General features: G+C 39.9%; 1 protein-coding gene across 1 annotated transcript; it reads left to right on the plus strand.

The window, feature by feature from the left end:
- Positions 1 to 12,370: 12,370 nt before the first annotated feature.
- On the plus strand, positions 12,371 to 21,624 carry CTSO (cathepsin O). Its single transcript, XM_068137215.1, has 8 exons — positions 12,371 to 12,599; positions 13,525 to 13,630; positions 14,614 to 14,747; positions 16,256 to 16,423; positions 17,832 to 17,953; positions 19,109 to 19,272; positions 19,717 to 19,809; positions 20,790 to 21,624. Exons 1-8 carry the CDS (start codon positions 12,435 to 12,437, stop codon positions 20,822 to 20,824), a joined length of 987 nt encoding a protein of 328 aa, XP_067993316.1. The 5' UTR covers positions 12,371 to 12,434; the 3' UTR covers positions 20,825 to 21,624.
- The last annotated feature ends 76 nt before the right edge of the window (positions 21,625 to 21,700 follow it).

A 21,700-nucleotide genomic window follows, 5' to 3' on the forward strand; every position in this document is an offset into this window, starting at 1 on the left:
ATCAATGACTTATCAATCGTTCATGGCTGTCCTGGTTTAGTCAAGGACAGAGTTAAAAGCGTATTAATAGCAGTAGTTCTAGATAGCCTACCTAGACACTTGTCAAAGGTTTTGCCAAATCTGCTGATAAGTACTTAATATCATGCTGCCATCATGACAGTTTTAAAATGAAAGTGCTGGCTGGAGAAAAATTCCATGGGGCTTGCAGTTCAGGTTGTAACATGAGAGGCTTCCTGTTTCTGGTTGCTGCTTCTGCTGTCCAGTTTGGGGGTGTTGATCTTTTCCGCTGGGCTGGCAGCAGGCTGGTGGGGTGGAGGGCTCACTGGCCTCTGCTACTGCTTCTGCTTTTGCTGTACTTTTCTGTGAAATAGGCTAAGGTAATTGTACATTGTATTATTTTCATTAAACTCCTTATCTCAACTCAGGGCTTTTTGTGTTGCTTTCCCTCCTTATCTCTCTGTGGGGAATTTGCTTGTGAAAGCAAAATGTCTTAAACCAGGACAGCACTATATCCACACTTTTGGAAATAGGTACAATTGGGCTTACATTGAAAAGGCCAGATGCTGATCTTTGTCATATTTTGATTTGGAACACATTGTGAAAAAAAAACAATAACCAAAAAAACCAACAACAAACAAAAACAACACAACCACAAACAAAAACAACAAATGCAAACCCTTCCTTTGCCAAGATGATTAGAAAAAAAGCTGATCAGTACACTACAGACTGATGGGATATCCTTATAATTAGCAAGGAAAACACAGCACACTTGGCTCTCAAGTGGAATAGCATTAAGCTTAAGTCTTAATTCTACTGTCCTTAAAAGGGTCAAAACTGGTAAAAAGGAAAATAAAAATCTCCCTTTTGTTGCAACATCCAAATAAAACAATTAATGCATTCATTTTTGTCTCCATGTTACCTGATATCTGATATGAGCACAGGATGGCTGTATCAGCTGCTCACCAAGTCTGCAGTCAGCCCTGACTGCTGTGGGATATAAGTGGGACACTGGATGGGGCCATATTGTGTCTGGGCAGGGTGTAATCTCTCTCCCTTTCAATGCATTTGCTTCCATCCAGAAAGAAGTTTTAATGCATATGAAGGGACAAATTCACCCCATTCTAACAGGTTCGCTTCCATTCCTGAAATGTATTGGAGAAACAGCCAGATCAGGTCCACCTTCAAATCAGGGCTTTGTAGCTGTTTCCCTGGCCATGGTTTTCTGCATTGCCTGCCTTCCCTGGCTCAGCTGGTTATGACTGTTGGTCTCCATCTGCTGCATGACCCAGAGGACACCTCTGACTATGCAAAATCACACTCAGAATAAAAGAATTAGAATTATTAAACTGCCTTTAATGAAGTTCAAAGGAAGAAGCAAAATTAAATCAAGTGTATACAGATTCAAACCAAATAATCTCTGAGCAAAGTTCTCCAACAGATACAAGACCAGCCTTAAAGAAAAGTGCATTCCCAGCCTCTGCTTTGCTGGGAAATGCACCATTTCTGCTGCACAGACATGGCAAAGAGGAGTTCACAGGCTATAGTTAGGGCACTGTGGTTTCAAGCTCCAACCTAATATGTCCTTCTTTATAAAGAAAGACAAAGTCCTCTGGTAATTCAAGCTCAGCACTGTTTAAAGTAGACTGTCTGGACAATTAGTGAGGGCAGAGTGTAATCTGGCAGGCCTGCTGTGGGAAACAAGCTCCTGAAAGCTCTTGAAACTGGGCTTAGGTAAGCACCTCTTGCCACAGCAATTAGTTTCCTATTTTAATTGCACACATTTCACCATAACATTGGCTCCCAATTACAACAAATTGTAAAGGTAAATAACATCTTAGCTATTTAATTGCTAGGGCCAGACAGTCTGCACTTTCAATAGGGAACACATTTCAGGTAATGTACATTCTTTGCAATATTGGACCAAAAAGGTACATAATAACAAAATCCTAAGCACTCATTAGTGCTCATTTCCTTCTGCAGTCTACAAACGTGAAATCTAACTCAGCATCACTTCACACTCTGTTTGAATTCATTTTGGCTGGGAATAAATGGTAGTATTGACTGAGCCAGAAAACGTTAAAATTGTTGTTGTATGTTCATGGTCAACCAAACGAAGAAACATATCTGGGCTTAGCACCAGTCTGGTAGCAAGGCTACGTCTTTAAACACTCCAAAGAGGAAATCTGTTCAAGTTAAACGGAAGGATAAGCATCTCAACCTCAAAACACAAATGCTTTGTATCTCTATATGATAACCTATCCACAAAGAGCAGTGTCCTACTCCAGAACAAATGGCAGCACACCACAAACTGTCAGGACTTGTTACTTCTTAGTCAGACAAGCCAAAGCATGCACCAATCTCAGCCACACATTCAGGTCCATCCGTGAATATTACACCTATATTCCCCAGACACAGAAAACATTTTACCATTGGTATTACAGCTCAGTAACACACAGATAACTAGATGCGGCTGTTGGGCTCAATGTATAAAAAGCTACAATATAACTTTCACACAGCTTTAAGTTGAACATCAACATATCTATTTCTTCAGACAGCAGGTTTCCTTAAGAATTACTTCAATCCATTTAGCAAGAGTTGTTTTTAAAAGGTGCAGCAATGTTAATTTTAACTGAAGGCTTAGAGATAAAATTGGATCTTAAAACCTTTATGTCTAAATATTAAGTAAGGATTACTTTCCCTCAAATTTTACTTTTATTTTTCTCTTTAGGTATTCACCTATGGCAACAAAGGCACTATAGATGCTGTGTATGTGGCTAAGCTGACAGTTAAGATGCATTAAGAAATATATGAGAAAAATTAAAATATAACTTTTTTTTTGTCAAAGCAGAATGTACTTCTTGACTTCTTTTTCAATAATGACCTTTCCAATGATCTCTAGGATGAAGGGTTTCAAATTGAATAAACTCTCAATATCCCAAGGAGAATCTGAGATACAGGAAAGTTCTCTTTAGAAGGCAGCAAGTTCTAAAGAGATCCCAATCCATGACTGGGATTTTCAAAAATAAATTGCCTCTTCAAATCTCCATGGTTCTAGGCTACATATAAGAAGCTATGAGGTATAGAACAGGAATGCTAAATACATCATTAAGAAACTGCTCTACAAAAAATTACATCAAAAGTTTCCACTTACTAGGAAAATCAGAACAGCAGTGCAGTATCCTCATGAGCCAAAACAAGACAAACCTTAAGATCCAAAGACTTGGCAGTGCCCTTTTAAAACTGATTAAGTTTTGCAAACAGAAACAGTGAAATAAACTATCTCTATGTTTGTAAGTATCTACAACACAATAAATATTTGAGTAACTAATTAAACTTTGTTTCTTTGTGCAACAGTTCCTGACATCATCTAAATTTTTCAAAACAATGTAATTTAATCATCTGGGAAACTCTTCTTGCACTGCCATGTATGGTCTGGTTTGTCAGACAAAAAAAATAGAAGCTGTAATAGGATTTCTCCTTTCCCCTAACCAGCTGTAGATACAAGTTCAAGGTCCATAACTAAGATAAATACTAGGCTCAGCTGTGCTCATCAGGGCATTAATTTTGCATAAGTATAATTCTACACTCACATAAGTAGAGTTCCTCCTGGTTTACAATAACTAAAACCTATAATAATACTGGAACTACACTTTTCTTTACAGCCCTAAAAAAACCCAGCACCAGCCTAATTGAGCAGCCAACATTTATATGAAGTTTCATTAAACTAACATTCCAAGCCCAGAAATTATGTAATAAGAAAGGCAACAAAGCTGGTAAAGGGCCTGCAGAACAAGTCCTACAAGGAGCAGCTGAGGGAACTGTGATTGTTTAGTCTGGAGAAAAGGACTCTGAGGGGAGAATACATGAAAAGAGGATGCAATGAGGTAGGGTTGGTCTCTTTCCCCTAGTATCAAGTGATGGGACAAAAAGAAATAGCTTCAAATTGTTCCAGGAGAGATTTAGACTGGAGATTAGGCAAATTTCTTTACTGCAAGAGTGGTCAGGCATTGGAACAGGCTGCCCAAGGAGATGGGCAGCAGTGTGCCCAGGTGCACTGAGCCAGCAGTGTGCCCAGATGGCCAAGAATGCCAATGGCATCCTGGCCTATGTCAGAAATACTGTGGACAGCAGGAGCAGGGAATTCTCAGCCCTTGTTAGGCCACACCTTGAGTGCTGTGTCCAGTTCTGAGCCCCTCAGTTTAGGAAAGATGTTGACTTGCTGGAATGTGCCCAGAGAAGGGCAACAGAGTTGGTGAGGGGTTTGGAACACAAGCCCTATGAGGAGAGGCTGAGGAAGCTGGGGTTGCTTAACCTGGAGGAGGCTCAGGGGAGACGTTATTGCTCTCTACAGTTACCTGAAAGGAGGTTGTAGACAGGTGGGAGTTGGTCTCTTCTCCCAGGCAATGAGCACCAGAACAAGAGGACACAGTCTCAAGCTGTGCCGGGGAGGTTTAGGCTCAAGGTGAGGAGAAAGTTCTTCACAGAGTTATTGGCCATTGGAATGTGCTGCCCAGAGAGATGGTGGAGTCACCATCCCTGGAGGTGTTCAAAAAGGATTGGATGTGGCACTTGGAGCCATGGTTTAGTTGGTCATGAGGTGCTGGGTGATGGGTTGGACTTAATGATCTCTGAGTCTTTTCCAACCCTGTTGATTCTACGATTCTATGGTGGAGTCAGCATCCCTGGAGGTGTTCAAAACACATGTAGACATAGCACTTTAGGACTCAGTTTAACAGCCATAGTGGTGTTAGGTTGATGTTTGGAGTTAATGATCTTAGGGGTATTTTACCACAAAAACAATTCTTGATTCTGTAAGCTCAGCATTGTTTTGCTTGACTGACACTTAATTTACATATGCATCATTTATTTTCCTGTGACTCCCTAATTTCTAAATCTGCTCAGATTCTGTCCCATAAAATAATTACATTAATTTCAGTGAAAGGAAAACTATATGAAGCCTAAAGCACTTTGCCTTTCTGCATAATAAAAGCATTTTTGCCTTTTTGTTTGCTCCAGATTTTTAATCACCACAATAACTGTATGCAATGCATTCCTACTGCACCATCTTCTAAAGAGAAACAACCAGTTCTTACAACTGGAAAGCAAATAGCCTAGACTAAAGGAAGCATTTCAGTGGAAAAACAATCATTGGGTCACATAAATAAAAGCCAAGGGTATTGGTAAGTCATCCAGTTAATTTTCTTGCCCTTTAGCAAGTGAACTTTTTCTGGTTTATTATTTATCAGTATCCGGTGGGTACCCTCCTTGCTAACAACTCCATGCTTCAAATGCATTCTGTTTTATCTAAAAATATTTGTAAATATTAACACTTACTGTCTGATCTGAATAGGTTTGTATATCAAAACTTACATACACATCCTAACCAAAGCCTGTAGAATGCTTCATAATCAAGGGAAAAATCCAACAGGCAAGCAGACACTAGGATGCACAGTTGAGGTTAAAATAGAAGTAAAATGAATAAAAAACATAATAGATCAAGTATCACCTTCTAGTTGAACACTGCACACATAGGCAAACTCAAATGAGACAAAGGTGGAAATTCCCTTCATGTGTTTGCATCACCACTTAGAGGACTAAAATACCAGGGCAATGACATAGCCCTGATACACTGGCTGCAGATGCTGACTGCAGATGACAGCCATGGCAGGTTATGTGCTCTCTCCATGGTAACAAAAGAGGAAGCCAAGGGTACAGTTCTATTTCTCACTTTCCCCCTAAAATCTATTTTGCTGCATACTACTCCCCCCATTCACAACTAGGTCTTACCTTCCTAGTTTATAAGGGCTACAAGATTTCAGAAAAGCTCAGCATCTGTAGCAGCACATGTGGAAATGGTGATAAAGTGGAGGGGAATTCTGCACAAACAGCAGTAGGGAAGACAGGTCACTCTCCATATACAAAAGCCTGATGTTACAACAAAGCCTAAAGCACCAAAAAGTTACCTTTCAAACAAAACTTTACATAATAAAACAAGCATACCATCTTGCAAGGATTTTACTTTATGCCAGACCTTAACAGCATGTGGCACATAAAATCTGAGCGAGACTGAAGTCAGTCAGTGATGCAAAACAGACCCCCTATTTCTGGGCTCAGGTTAGTAATGGACACAGGTTACTAATGCACATACTTGTGGTGCAAATTTGACATTTCTTTTACATTGCTGACCTTTCCACAAAGAGCACTAGAAGTCTATGGATATAAAGCACTGTAGGGACAAGGTAAATTTCAGTACTATTACAATCATAGCAATAATAGTCACAACTGATTCACAGCAACATGACTGGAAAATCAGTCTGCTTAAGTTCCACAGTAAAACAAAAGTGGAAGGTGTCATATATGGAACACAAAGAATATTAATGATGGGACAATTCAACCACATTTTTGAGTTACAATAGTGGAGAAAGTCAGTAACCAGATCCTCCAAAGAATGAGTGCAGAATATCTAGGTAGGATAGAAACATTTGGATTCCTGAATGGAAGCTTTTTTGCTTTGTTTCTCCTTTTATTTGAATTTGCCAAGTCCTCCCACCCTCTATCTACAAAGTCACTAATGCATTCATGGAGGATGAATTTAAAAAATTAACCCACCACAGGAGGATTTGCAGAGATCTGCAAAGTATTACTTCTTATGAGCACTCTGTCCACATCCCATAATTAGTTTGATGGAAGAAATATGAACAAGTCAATGAATGCTTATCAATGCTAGTGTCCTTAAAGCTGGCTGCACCCGATATTGCCCAAATACCTTCCTGAAAAGCTGACCACTTGCCCCACTTTCTGGGGATAATTAAGAAGAAGAAAAAAACCAACAGGAAAATAAGACCTGAATGACCTGAATCTGAGAAGCTTTCTCAGCTGAGAACACTGAATGTCAAGTTAATATACACACTGACAAGTGGAACTAGCATTGAGGACAGAGAAAATTAGAAATGGCACAGTCACCATCTTAAAAGCCAATTCTCAGCTTCCTAAAACCATCAAGACTTCTTACCTCAGTTACATTCAGAGTGGATGATGCTCCTAACCACATCTTTCCACATTTTCAAATTTTGATGTACCAATTTATGTGAATTATTAGTTTCTTTATTCCTAAGTCAGACTTGACTGACAAGACTGAAAAAAACCCAAACTATAAAAGAGGTAGAGACCTACTGCTATTAAAGATACTCGTTTGCAAAGGTCCTACAGTTTCATTATTTGCAAATGCAGGCATCTCTATAAGAGACTTCATTGTTAACACAGATATTTATATATGATCTAGCTAAGGCAGCTCCTTGGACAGCTTGGTTATTCCTGCACACCCAGCTGCTTCTCACAAGCTTCAAAGTCTACCTTGGGGCTCAGAAAAGATGACATGTGAACATTAGCTACAGCAGTACTGTTTATTTACCCTTGCATTTGCTTAAACAGGACCAGATTTCATCCCAAGGTTGCAATTGCCACTTGCTTTGCTTACATTTAATAATCATTACCAGTACAGCTATATTAGCCAACAACACCTCTGCAAGGTCTTAAAATAAACAAAGCCTTGGACATACCCTGAAATATTATTTCCCAAGAAGTCTTTTTAAGACAAGTTGCTCAGCTCCATCTGCTGCTGGATTTAGATTATTTCTCTCTGAGGCTGAGGACTACAGAATACTAAGCCATTTATTTTCCATTTGTTAAACATCATCTATGCATGCAAAAGCACAAATCCAAACTGCTGCTGTGTTTCACTTACCAAGTGAAAGGCAGCCCTCCTCCCCACAAACCCATTAACACACCTCATTATTGCCCCTAGCAGCAGCAGTACCCATCCTTGGAAGACCTATCTTCAACTCCTATGATAAACACTGAGGCCAAAAGGCCCTGAAGCTAGGATGTCTAACAAGACTCAAATCAGTACCTCAAACTGTGATACAATAAATCCCTGGAAAAAAAAATAATTTAAAAAGCTCATCTACTAAACATTAACATGCTCTCACTCCAGCCCTTTATTATTGTGAAACTCCACCCACTAATTGCACTGCTATAAATTAAAAGCAATTTTAGAAATTCATGTTTTACACCAGATAAGGGGGAAGGGGGGGGAAGTTTTTCAATAAAGGGATATCTTCATTAAAAAAAATAAATACATAAAATCTGAGAAAGCATTCAGAGGTTCCTAAATACATATTCATAATTGCTGCTTCTTTCAGAATGCATTGTTTGGGCTCATGAAATACTTCTAATGAACAGCCATAACAGTAAAGAGGTATGTAAATGCCATTAAAATGTATTTTTAAATAAGCTTTTACAATTATACAACTTTAGATTAGAGTTTCTGAAAAATCTTGCAACATAAAGCATTAAAAGATTTTAATCACCTGTTCAGGGTGTAACTAATATATGGCTCACCCATGTCAATGAAACAGTAAGAACTGGTATAAATAATACCTTAAAAAAACTCAACCAACCACATTTTAACACACACACACACACACCCTGAAATGACAACAACAACCAACCCCTCCAAATCAATAACCAAACACATTAAAATCCACAAGGTTTATATTTAAATGCTTTTTATAGGCATGATTCTGATGTTACCTTTACAAGTGTATTTTCTTTTATTATAGTAAAGCACTGGAGTAATTCAAAACAGAGCAGAGAACACATGTTATAGCCAGAACTCTCCATGTACTTTGGTGGGGTTTTCTTCATCCCAGCACATACATAAATGCTTTGATAGTAAGGTAGTTTAGTGGAAAAATAAAGCACTTCAGCTGTCAGTCACCTGCCTTTAGCTGTTTGTTACATTTCTGCTCTCCTTGAGTCAGTTATCACAGGAGACTTTTCTAACAGACTCTTCTCCTGAGCAAGATAAATTGACACATCTGCTTAGTACACAGGGCAAACCCAGAAGAAACATACTTTTTCCTCTTGCTGTGCTGTACAGAATTTTTAATGTAAATAAATCTGAGACATCTATTTTCCCAAAACAGGAGGAGATTTTGTTTGTGGTTTATTTTAACTAAAAATTAAAACTGCATGGTTTGCAGAAGTCCTTTGCCAAAAGTCCTTTGCTGCCCTCATGTGTTTCCCACGATAAGTAAATCTTGAAGCCTACATACAAAATAAAATGGCTGCTCCAAGCAAGACAACATCTTTGCCTGTTACAAACAAGCCATAGTGTAGGGAAACAGATGAAAAGCAACTGAAAGTTTATCTCTTTTCTAAACTTAAAGCTATGTTTAGGATACAAAGAAAATGTATTTCATTTGAGATAATCATAATTTCCAAGCAATAGATTTCAATGCTAGCAGACGAATTTATTCAAGTTGATGATGCTAGCCTAAGGAAAATCTAAACCACTCTACTTCAAAACTTACTTTTCATTAAAGCTAATGTCAGCATCTTTCTAATGCTCACACTGACTGGTTAAGAAACTTCTTTTCTGTTCCATTATAGTATACTTTGCAGAAGAATATCACACAACTGTTTTACTAAGGCTCCCACTACTCTCATGATCAGTCCATACAAAGTTACAGTTCGCATATCATGCTTTTCTTTGACACTCCTGCCAGCCACTGCCCTGTTACCCTTGCAAGGGTCTCACCCTGACACACGGGGTTAGCAAATACCCAGAGTCACAGTTTGATAGATTTTGCACTCAATTTGACTGCTGAGGTTCAGACTATCTTTAAAAAGGTTTGACTTCTCGTATTATTCTACTTACCTTAATCCAGTCTCTATGGTGATCCCAGACCTCATACATCAATACAAGTTCACAATCAGCTGCAACAATATATCTTATTCTGACCCTGGGTTTCCAATGATAAAATAAATGAGAAAAATCAGTAACATTTTCTCTGTTAACAAGCTCTTCATACTCTCACTATAAGCCATAAATAACCCTCCTGTACCAAAACTGGTTACAGTTCATCTAGTCCCCTGACAACCATTCCAACAGAGAGGGAAGGCAAAGGGAGAACTGGATCACGATCCCTACAGGTCTTATCAACCCCGCACATGAGCTATTTGGGAAGATTAGATCATGAACTTTTATTTATACTGCTAGGCTATACTTGACCTGATGTGAACGTTTCATCATTAACCTCTCTGCCACTATGACTATTTTTAAACTGCCTCAACCTTTCAGTAATAGCAGCATATTAACTTTTCTCTTCACTATAGAAATAGTGAAGAGCTCTAGCTTATAAAGCAAGGGGGAAAAGAATTTTTCTTTCCTTCTGCCTATGATAAGCACTCTGCCAACAAACACAAGTGCTCCTTTATGGGTGGGGTCGACAGGAGAGATTTGTTGTCATCTCATAAATACCATAGTCATCTCATAAATACCATACTGGGGTTTGTTCTCTCTTCCCCTAAGAGATAACAACTCTGGTACTGGAGCCTGATTCTAGAAAGGCTTTTCTGCCATTGCTGTTTTGTTATTAAAAAGAAAAAAGGCAGCATAAGTACTGCCAATATCAAAATATTGTTGTAATTTTAGTCACAGAAAAGAGCAAAAGGCCATTTTCTGTGAGTGGGAAGGGTGAAGAGGGGTAAGTTGTAAATGCTTATGTAATGCAAAGGACTCCGTGGTACTGATCATAAAAACTACTTAAATCTTTCTTCAGTCACCAGTGGGGAGATGCTAAAAATCAGAAAAGCACTCAAATTGCTGAAGTTACATGGCCTCCCCCTCAAACAGAAGTTACTATTCCAGAGAGGAATGCTACAAAAAAGCCAGTTCACAGAAATCAGTAGCCCAGACATTTGAAGCAGGAATTACAGGTTAGAGAGAGGCACAGCTCAACAAAGCTTGGTACAACAGCAAGGCTGCCCTGATCCATCCTTCACCCAGCTCAGCCGTTAATTTAATCCTTTGTCTTTTACTTACTAGCTTTGTGCATACCTACTGATCTAGAAATCAAAAATACATGGACATCTTGCATTTCATACAGTATAACTTATCTTTCAAACTCATACTAGCAGGTAAAATGTGCATGCCACACAAAAAAAAAACAACCAACAAACCAAACCACCATGCACTGGCACAGTTTTGCACCTAACATCAATCTAAATCTTCTCTTCTCTAATTCTCCAGGATGGTTTGGCCTACTTAAAACAGGAGCTCTTGAAAGCACAGGAACTGGCAGTTCCCATGTTCCAAAAGACAAGCCGGCGGGGAAGGCGACCGGCCTGGCTGAGCAAGCAGCTCCTGGAGGATTTAAGGGGAATGGGCTGCCCGGGGAGGTGGTGGAGTTGCCATCCCTCGAGGTGTTCAAGAGGAGATTGGACATGGCACTTAGTGCCATGGTCTAGTCATAAGGTCTGTGGTGACAGGTTGGACTCGATGATCCTCGAGGTCTCTTCCAAGCTTGGTGATACTGTGACACTGTAATTTAAAACCATTGCCCCTTGTCCTGTCACTACAGGCTTTTGTAAACAGTCCCTCTCCAGTCTTCCTGTAAGCCTCTTTCAGGTACTGGAAGGCTGCTATTTGGCCTCCCTGGAGCCTTTTCTTCTCCAGGTACATAGGTTCAAACATACAACCATTCTGTTTACAAACATAGTGTGTAAATACACCTGATTATGGTTATTGACAAAAAGGACTGTTAACTCATACCTGCCAAATGGAAAGTTTTACATGCCAAACGCTAACCGCGTGCTCAGAGTATTAGCACACAACTTGCCTCTAACAAAACGAATGAGCTGCAGCAAGCACAGAGGTCTTTCAACTATTTTCTTCCAGCATAACCTAACTGTACAGGCTGCAGACAATGGCTTTACATCTTATAATATCTCTTATCTCTCTGCCAATGCCTTCTTCCAGTGCTAAGCCCCATAAACTGGATTTCTGCTGCCCCAGAAAAGTGACTGCCGCTCCTCCTTCCTACTCACAGCCCAGTTGGCGAGTACCAACTAACTTTGCTGTAGGGGAAGGCGTGGCATTAACATTTAACCTCGTAGGTAACTGAAAGTTCAGCACTTCTCCCCACGCTTGCGGCGCGTCTCTCGCACCAAAAAAAACACCGCCTGAAACATGGACTTTCTCCAGGCGCTGCCAAGTACCCCAATGCACGGGCAAAACGGTGGCAGGACAACCGAAGGTACCACCAACCCCGCCGTCTACGGGCGCAGGCCCAGCCCCTGAGAGGCAGTACTGGAGGCGCTGCTGCCGGCTGGCCACCCTTTCAATCCTCGCCTCGCGCAGGGCGGTCTGCTGTAGAAGGAATAGGGGCTGCCACAGAGCAAAAGCTGTAAAAAAGGGCAGCTTCATCTTTCCCTCCCTTCATGGAAAGTGCCATGCCCACAGCCTCTACGGGTTGGGAGTGTGCTACTCAGGCCCCACCCCGCCATGACATCGCGGACAGGGGAGGGGCAGCGGCTGGGGACCCGGTACGGTGCGGGCCCCGGTGCCCGGCGCTCGCCTCTGACGGTGTATGGGGATGCTGGCGCTGGGGCTTCTTTGCTGCCTGCTGCGGGTGCGCAGTGCCGCCGTCCTGGCGTTTGCAGGCACCCGATTTGGGGAGGAGGGCGGTGGTGGTCCGGGCCGCTCTCCGTGGGACGGAGGCGACTGGGACAAAGAAGCGGCGGCGGCCCTCCGGGTAGGTGCCCCTACCCACACACTCGCGGTTCGTGCCACACAGTGGTCCCCGCTGCCACCGCGGTGGCTGCGGGCTCCGCTGGAGGAGGAGCGGTGGGGGAGCGCCGTTCTGCCTCTGTTAATCAAGTGACTGGAGGCTGGAGACGTGAGGAGGTGGTGCGGCACAGTTCTGCACACAGTACCGAAAACCACTCCGACGCCCACTGCTGTTTCGTTTTCCACTGCCCTGTCTGCTCGGCTTCCCTGCAAATTGCTGTGGCTGGGGTGCCGGTGGTTTTTTCTTTCCCCACTTCTGACGCCAGGTGTCACCGTCGCACCGAAGGGACGCCGGGGCCCGGTGACCCGCTCTGGCTGTCTGCCGCCGCGGGAAGCGGCTTTTACCTGCGGCATTAATTTAATAGCTCATGTTGAGCTTTGTCGGCAACTTTGCCAGTTAGAGAGGGAGTGTCGGATTGGTTTGCTTTCGTAGGTCGAAACCGAGGTATTTTAGAGATGGTTATTCCTGGGATTTTTATTTTTAAAATGTCTTCAGACCATTATACTGTTTCTTTGCTTTACAGGGTCATGTAGCAAGCCAGGGTTAACTTTTATCTGAAGACGCGTTTGCATATCTGAACCACAAGGTTTGTTGTGCTGTCAAAGAAGGCTATCAGATGAGTTTGACACAGTTTGTTCCACACTTGCTTGTTTTGTCTGTCTCATATCAATATTTTACCATATATGCACTTAACAACTGCTTTTATTGTTTTTTTTCTTGGAGCTGATGTTAGTCTGGTGGCTTTTGTATTGGTTTGATGGCAAAACACGGTGAATCTGAGATTAAAAGCTGCCTGTTGCTAACATTTTCTGCTCTTGTGGTTTTCTCACTGCTGCTAACTTATGTCCACAAAATACTGTTGGTTTGTTTGTTGTTTTTTTTCCTTCAGGAAAGTGCTAAAAGAATTAGATTACTGAATTCATCATCAAAAGATAATGTGACTGCTTTCTATGGAATAAATCAGTTTTCTCACCTGCTTCCTGAAGAGTTCAAAGGTACATATTTTGGCTGCTGCTAGTGTCTTTTCTGTTATTTTTCTTATTCATTCCAAGAACCTTGCATCTTTCACATTTACAAATTCTTCTAGTGCTGATAGACAGCTTGTTTACAATGTCTGGTACTAAACTGAAAATACTTCAAAAGGATACAACCTTCTTTTCATGTTTCTCTAGTCTTGCAAGGTTGAATTGCCCACAGCCTGAATGTGATTTAGTATACAAACTTTTTCCTTCTTTCCAGGCCTTAAAGCCTTCATCAGTTGCAACAGTTTTAAAATTGGAAGATACACAAGGTTGTTGAGTACTCTTAAGTTCCTATTCCTTATCCCAAGATGAAATTGACTACAGTCCAAAGAATGCTTGAAGGTCCGCAGATGTAAATGATAGCTATGAGTTTCAGTAGCTATGTAACATGCTTCATTGTTAGTAAGAAAATGTTTCTGATGCCTAACCCAGTCCTCCCTTCTTGATGTCCAGCTCTGCTGTTAGGTGTTTTCATTGGAGCATTTCACAGCTTTTTAAATTTTAGATAATTAAGCAGACTTTTTTTAGTGAAAAAACAGCAATTTGCATATGTTTTAGAGTCTTTGCATATTTTTTCTCATATTTTTCCTCTCACACCTGACTAAAATAAAGTATTATTTTCCCAGTAAGTAAAATGCTGTGAAAATTGTAGAATAAAACTTGGTTTATGGGATAGTTTTTGATTAGCTTTATATAAATGTTCATGCTTCATACTTACATTACCTATATGGAGTACTTCTTTGTAGAACTGTAGGAATATTTATATTAATTCTGGAGTATAAAGATTACTTTAAAATAAAGAAGATTCATGTATATTTGAGAATTAGTTGAGATTTCATTATTTTAACTACAGATTGAAGTTACCTCGATGACTTGTAGTGAAACAGTTGTTTGTGGTGGGTTTTGGTGGTGTTTTTTTTAAGTTAGATTTATAGATATTTGTATTCTGTGTTTAGCTATTTACTTAAGAAGCATACCTCACAAGCTTCCCAGATACATAAAAGTGCCAAGGAGAGACGAAAAACCTTTGCCAAAGAAGTTTGACTGGAGGGACAAGAAAGTCATTGCAGCAGTGAGAAATCAGCAAACAGTAAGTCCTTTCCTGGTTCTCAAACACTGTTCAGAGACAGTTCCAGCAGGTACATTGAAGAGCACAGTGAAAGTTTTGGAAGGGACCAGCACTCCCTGGAGCTCAGTCACACGTATGAACAGCTGAACATATGCTAAATCATGTAGCATTTTATGCAAAGTGTGATTAGGCTTAAAAGCATGAGATGTGAAAGGTGTGCATCTAAAAATCGTGCAGTTACAGACTGTATGTAATACACAATTTGATCTACTGAGCTAATTCTGCTGATGTTTTACACTGTGTATTTTCATTTTTTCTGAAGAAAGAGAGAGAAGTTCAGTACCTGACCCTATTCCCCACATTTCACCTGGATGGATGTAGATTCTCTGCTGCTGTTTTTTCTCATGACTGAATGACCTTGGCTGATCAACACAACTGACTGCCTCAGGGAATGCATTCATGATAGGAAGATAACCACATGATTACAGTTTATCCCGGAGTAGTTATGGCCACTGGTAGCAAATAACCCATTAAATACCTCAGGTCTTTCCTTTCTGTGCTTCACATAGTGTAACCTGAATCTTGCCTAGGAATAAATGTGTGTTTCCTGCTTTAGATGCCGTGGATTAAAGAGCCTAGAACTGCAGTGTAGACTCTGTTGGTGTCTAAGAATTTTTCTATTTTTCTTGTTTTCAGTTTGCTATTTCATAAACTGTCATCAAATCTATTTCTTTAAAATTCTTCAGACTGTAGAAAGTTGAAGACTTTCTCCTTGAGTGCATGCTTTTCAAAAACCTCCTAACTAATTTGGTGTGGCAGTTTAGGCTGGGTGCCTCCTGTTACCGTCACATAGTTACCCAGTCGGGGTGTGGGGAGGGAAGAACCCTGGCGCTTTTGGGTATACCCTCAGGTGGGGAGAAGGGAAGTGTTGGGAAGCCTTTGGGTGTGCTCTAAGGGACTCTGTATGCTTTGGGATTCTTTTGTCACTGTGCTTTGTAGCTTCTGTAAAACATTTACTGCTTTTCCATTTAAACTTTCCATCACTTTTGCAATCCATTTGTGTGAGTGTCATTCTTTTGCCCCTCTCAGGGCAATAGAGGATCTGTCTGGCCTTACACCAGAACATTTGATTAGAAAATAATTTCATTCTTGAGTCTCTATACTTCTTACAGATATTGCACAGTAAACAGCATCCATCTTAAGGAGGAATAATGAATTAATAAGGAACTCTTAAAGTAAGACAACCACAGTGCAGGAATTCTTAAAATAAGACACCCACACCCATAATGCATTTCTGGCTTTCAGAGAGCAGTACTGTGGGGGGAAAAAAGCCAACAAAACCAAACCAGATACTTTAAATGGCTGATTAAGTTTCTGTATTATTGCCTTAAAAATTAACTTGAAAGATGAGGTAGTAAATGAAGAGCATTAGAAGACCAAAGACCCTTCTGGCTCTTCTTTTTCTGTTTGGCTTCAACAAGAAAGATGACTTTTTTCTTTCTCCCCTATTTCCCCTCTCTTTGTGCCAGTGTGGAGGCTGTTGGGCTTTCAGCATTGTGGGTGGTATAGAGTCTGCCTATGCAATTAAAGGAAATAACCTGGAAGAACTCAGCGTGCAGCAGGTCATTGACTGTTCATACAATAATTATGGCTGCAGTGGAGGATCCATTGTTAGTGCCTTGAGCTGGCTGAACCAGGTTTGAAACTCTTCATAAATCTCTAACCCTACCTTAGCTTTCATATTCACTTTTTTTGGGGGGGGGGAAAGAAACTCTGATGTGGAAGGTTGAGTGTACAGCATATTTATTTAGTCTGGAATCAAGAGAGAGTTTGTTGAAGCTGCACTGAAACTTGATTGGAATTTTATGGTCTATATATTCTTGTGAATGTTAACAAATTGACCCAGAGGGTTTGAAAAGAATGTTCCTTGAAAGCTAAGTTACTTCCACAAAATGCTGTTGGAACATACATGTTGGATGTACATTACCAGTCAAGGAGCCATTTATCCACATGTCATGTTGTGGATTTGAGTGTTCAGTTTAGGCACCAGAATCTTGGAAAAATGAGGGATCTTGAGATTTTCTGCTTTCAGATTTCTGTAGTTTTTGTTTCAAACACTGGAATATTATGTACAAGTGTGGAGAACCTCAGAATAAATGTGACTGCTCTTACCTTTGTTTCACTGGCAAGCCATAGTTTCTACTTTAGTTGTAGCTAACACGTTTCATTCACAAAAAATGCAAAATGTGTGTTAATAGTATATGGAAGGAGAATCATTTTAATATATTTGAGATAAAAAGTACTCTGTAGGGCAATATCTTGAGGCATAAGAATATAAAAGAATATCTTAGATTTCTGAAGTTTTTAAAATAAACCCCCAATTGTCCTTCTGAGCAATCCTGCCCCTGAGGCTTCTTATAACCCCAGCTAGTAACAGTCTAGATAAGTTTGTGTTTCAGGAAAGACAGGATATTAATCTGGATTCCTCTGAAGCAAAATTCCCTCTTGCTTGGCAACAGAGAGACTACAGATGACTAAGACTGGAGAAAAGACTGTTATAAATATACTGTACTGCAGGAGACAAGAAAATTTTAACAGGTTGCTGCATTAGCTTTGTAGCTGGACTTTGAACTGTGGCAGCCAATCTAATACGTTATATATTAGCATGAGGATTTGATGCTAAGAGCAGAATTTGACTTAATTTTCACTGTTTTAAAGCAAATGTCTCTGGGATATCTGTGATTTTTGAACTGACCCAAGAAGAGGATAATTTTGTATATCAATCCCATTTGAAGAGCACGAACAGCCAGTCATTAAATAAATATATAGTCATTGTGTGTTGAAATTGATGAGATTGCTCATGAAACCAGAGATACCATTTAAATGTCATTCATTGGTTAAAGACTTCTGAATCCTTTCTGAAGATATCTTCATGAAAAAAGGAAACTAGAGATAGTAAATTACTCACTGCCCAACATAAAATTCTTACTTCTAACTCACCAAGGACACACAGAATTTTGAGTCTGTTCTATGGTCATTTTCAATGTGTGCTGCATAGTGTCTAAGTCAAATGCATTACAATCTCATTGGTTTGTCTTCTTGCAGACAAAAGTAAAACTCGTGAGAGATTCAGAATACACTTTTAAAGCTCAGACAGGACTGTGCCATTATTTTGGTCACTCGGATTTTGGAGTTTCTATAACAGGATTTGCTGCATATGACTTCAGGTAGCTACTATTGACTCTTTTTATTTGCTGTACTTTTCCTTCTGTGTTCAGTAACTGGAGTAAGCTAGAGCCAATAGTGCATTGACCAGCCAAAGGTTATGAGCTTGATTGCATCAGTGCTGTAGCTGGTGTCTGGATAAGGATTAATACGTAATATATTGTGACTTAAGCCTTGCCACAAGGAATCCACTGAACCCTGCCATCACTAAGCCTGCTCAAATTAGAAAGCTTAAGTCTGCATCTTGAAATGAGGTCTTTTAGATTGGCTATATTTAAACTGGAACATGGAGTCAGTTGTAATTTTTGATTATATGCTAAGTGAACATTATACTGCTTAAGTATCAGAAAGAGTAAATCCTGCCAATAGTAATTGGAATTTGTTGAAAAAAAAATTAGGTATTCAGTTACTTGGGTATTTATCCATTCACATACCCAACCACAGCATCCTCTAGGCCATGACTTTACAAACAGGATTGTTAACTGAATTGTGTCAGAACAGCTAGTAGCTTTTTGGGCTTCTGTACCAAGGAAGTCTGTTTCTAATTTTTATCAGTACAATACAGCTGTATACTGAACTTAAAGACAAGAAATACAGTTTTGACTAGGAACTGAATTACTGTCAGATATAAGTAACTACAATTTGAGTTTTGCCAGTCTGTATTTGTCAAAGGCAGTTACTGCAAATGTTATGCCGTGAGAAAGGTATCCTCTTTCAGGGTATTCTATAAAAAGTCTCTATGAGTATGCTGATGGTAAATGTCTGATAGTGGTGGTAATGTCCTGTGTTTTGATATGTTTGAGATACGTATATTTTTATGTGTAAGAGATACTTCTGTATGTTTGAAAAACTAATGGGAAATAATAGTATAGATTAAGGGTTTATCCAGAACTGGGTTTAATTGAGTGATGTGTGTGCTCACCATTGCTCACTGACTTGATGCAGAAACCTGCTTCTTTTTAATGGCATCATATCTTTAGATCTCTACCTTTCCCATAGTCTGTGGACCCTACATTTGCAAAATTGTTGATATATGCTATGTAGAACTCAGGGGAAAATAATTATTTGATTTTTTTAAAAATCATACTTAAGTAGATAATCACCTCTCAGATTGCTTCAGTGTGCTAACTTGGCATTATCACTCACTTCTTTTGCAGTGGTCAAGAAGAAGAAATGATGAGGGTGCTTGTTAATTGGGGCCCTTTGGCAGTAACAGTAGATGCGGTTAGCTGGCAAGATTATCTTGGTGGGATCATACAATATCACTGCTCCAGTGGAAGAGCCAATCATGCTGTTCTTATCACTGGTTTTGACAGAACAGGTGTGTTTCCATCAACTGAACTTCAACCCAGTAGGTTTTGTGGTTTTTCTCATACTTGTAACTTGCTTTCTATGGGGAAAGTGATAAAACTCCACAACTGGGTGTTGTGTTGTGAGCCGTTCAGTTTGGTGTCACATCAGTTTTGGAATTGCAGCCTGATCCCAGAAGAACTACTCTTGTCTGTGCTCCTTGAGTTCTGTGGAGCTTCATGTCCTTGTAAAGTTAAGAACATGGCTGTATGTGTATTTACACTAGCAGAGGATACATCCAGTCTGGTCAGCACTGGAATATTCGCTCTGTCTTCTCTGTGCACAATAGTAGATATTACTGTACCGCATCATCAAACTGTGAGATATTAAAAGGGTAATTAATTCTGTAGAGTGTCAGAAGTTTATGTTTATCAAATCTCATATTGGCTCTTGTTTATGAAAATGTCTCTTCCAGGCAATATCCCTTACTGGATTGTACAGAACTCTTGGGGGCCTGCCTGGGGAATAGATGGCTATGTTCATGTTAAGATAGGCAGCAATGTCTGTGGTAAGTCTGACAAAAAGTAATTAAAGTGGTAAAGACCACATGCTGGGATATGCTTCTCCATGTAAAAAAAGCAATATAATGGGATCCTCAGAGAGGAAATACAAGTTATTACTGTGTTTTTAAATAGGTTATATGAGTCTGGGTGGAAAAATAAAGTGGTTGCTAGATCAACCACGCCTTACAGTTGAATGACTGAAAAACACCATACAAAGGCAGAGAGGCTGTTGTAGATGAGGTCCCTTCCAACCAAAGCCATTCTATGATACCATTGTACCTTGCTGTGTAGAGGCAATGGCATTGTAAAGTACATGGTTGTGTGTTGTGGTTTGAGGTTAGTGCCATCGCTATACTCAGAGTAGGTAAAACAGCTGCTGTCTGGTGGATAAAATTATCTCTGTGTTCAGTTTAGCAAACAAATGAGGGAAGTGGACCTGCCTGTGCTTGGGAATTGTGTACCCTGCTTGTGACTTTTCTCCTAGGATAGAGGTACATACTGTCAGTGCTAGTTTCATCTCCCACCTTCTTACTGTTTGCATGAAATTACTCTTGGTGGTTGAGTGGGTTTCGTAGTGTTAAATGTGCAGTTTTTTTCTGAGTGGCTGGATATGGAAGGCAAGTGAAGTTCCATATCAAGGCAAGTGAAGTTCTTTTTAACCAGCAAAGATGCTGAGCCACATTACTGGGACTGGACAACTAGATAGTAAGTGTTGTGTGACAATATGATCCTATGAATAATCAGGATCGAAAGTTTTGAACATGAAAGCAGAGGAAGGAGGAGAATAGATGTTAACCATAAAGTGTCAGGCAAGGGAGAAATAAAAGGGCTGCAGCTGATCCCCTGCCTCCCTTGCCCCCAGCAGTTCACTTACTGTCATGGCATGGAGTGGAGAGGGAATTACAAGAATATGAATCCTGGGAACTTCATGCAATTCTCCACTTCCAGTCTTTATTAAAATTTTGTTTGTTTGTTTCACTTGTAGGTATTGCAGATACAGTTTCATCAGTATTTGTTTGACACTTACTGGCCAAAGACTCCAAGTACCATTTGGACACATGCTGCATGTGAAGATTTACTTCAGAACAGTTTCTTAAAATAAGAAATTGTTTTCAGGGTGATTCCTGCTTTTAGGCAGTACAGGGATTGTTTTTATTTGGAATATGCATTTCACATCAAATCTCTCATGGAATGAGAAGACTCAGGCTCAGCTGCTGAGTGTGCAAAGGAGTTACAAAGACTGAAACTGTAAGTCTGAACTCTATCCAGGTGTTGAATACTCCATTTAAAAAAAAATCTTACAAGGAAAGAAGTGTTGCCAGATCATACAAAACTTTGATCAAATAATCAATAGTATGACAGAGTATAACTGAAATGCTTTGAATATTAGAAACACTATGATTAGGTCTGCTTTTACTGGGCAGGGAAGAAGGGCATTGTCTTTTATGGTGCACTACTCTGAAAAGTATTGAAACAATACCAGAATTTTTGCAGTTACTGCCCTGTGTTAATAAAGCAAATGCATCGAGTGTTCATAATGGTGTGTTGTAAGCATTGCCAATTTAGTAGTTCTGCTTCTAAGTGTTAATATTTTAAATGAAGACCATGTGCTATGTTTCACTACTTCACGTTCTGCCACTTACTGATTAACAAAAGGGGAAGTCTTCTCTTAGCAGTTTATAAACAACAAATAGCACACCTCCATAACTGAAAAACAAAGCCAAAGGTCCTAACTGGCATTGAGAAGAGTAATGCTGTTAGAGGAGTATCAAACACAGATGTTCCACCAGTGGTTTTGAAGGCATAAGTACCTAAAGCACTACAGTACAGAGTGGTTCACCACAAGTTCAGGCCTGCAATATATCTGTATTTTCAGTGGAAGGTTTAAATAAAGAC

This window comes from Melanerpes formicivorus, unplaced genomic scaffold (assembly GCF_026170545.1).
Source record: "Melanerpes formicivorus ecotype bairdi unplaced genomic scaffold, bMelFor1.0.p_v2 SCAF_4, whole genome shotgun sequence".
Lineage (NCBI taxonomy): Eukaryota > Metazoa > Chordata > Aves > Piciformes > Picidae > Melanerpes > Melanerpes formicivorus.

What these genes read in the sequence shown, in the direction of transcription:
- CTSO (XM_068137215.1), top strand. Translation starts at nt 12,435, where the DNA reads ATGGGGATGCTGGCGCTGGGGCTTCTTTGCTGCCTGCTGCGGGTGCGC. An exon ending in GCTTCCTGAAGAGTTCAAAG is followed by an intron (nt 13,631 to 14,613) that starts GTACATATTTTG and finishes TTCTGTGTTTAG; the next exon opens with CTATTTACTTAAGAAGCATA. An exon ending in GATAGGCAGCAATGTCTGTG is followed by an intron (nt 19,810 to 20,789) that starts GTAAGTCTGACA and finishes TTTCACTTGTAG; the next exon opens with GTATTGCAGATACAGTTTCA.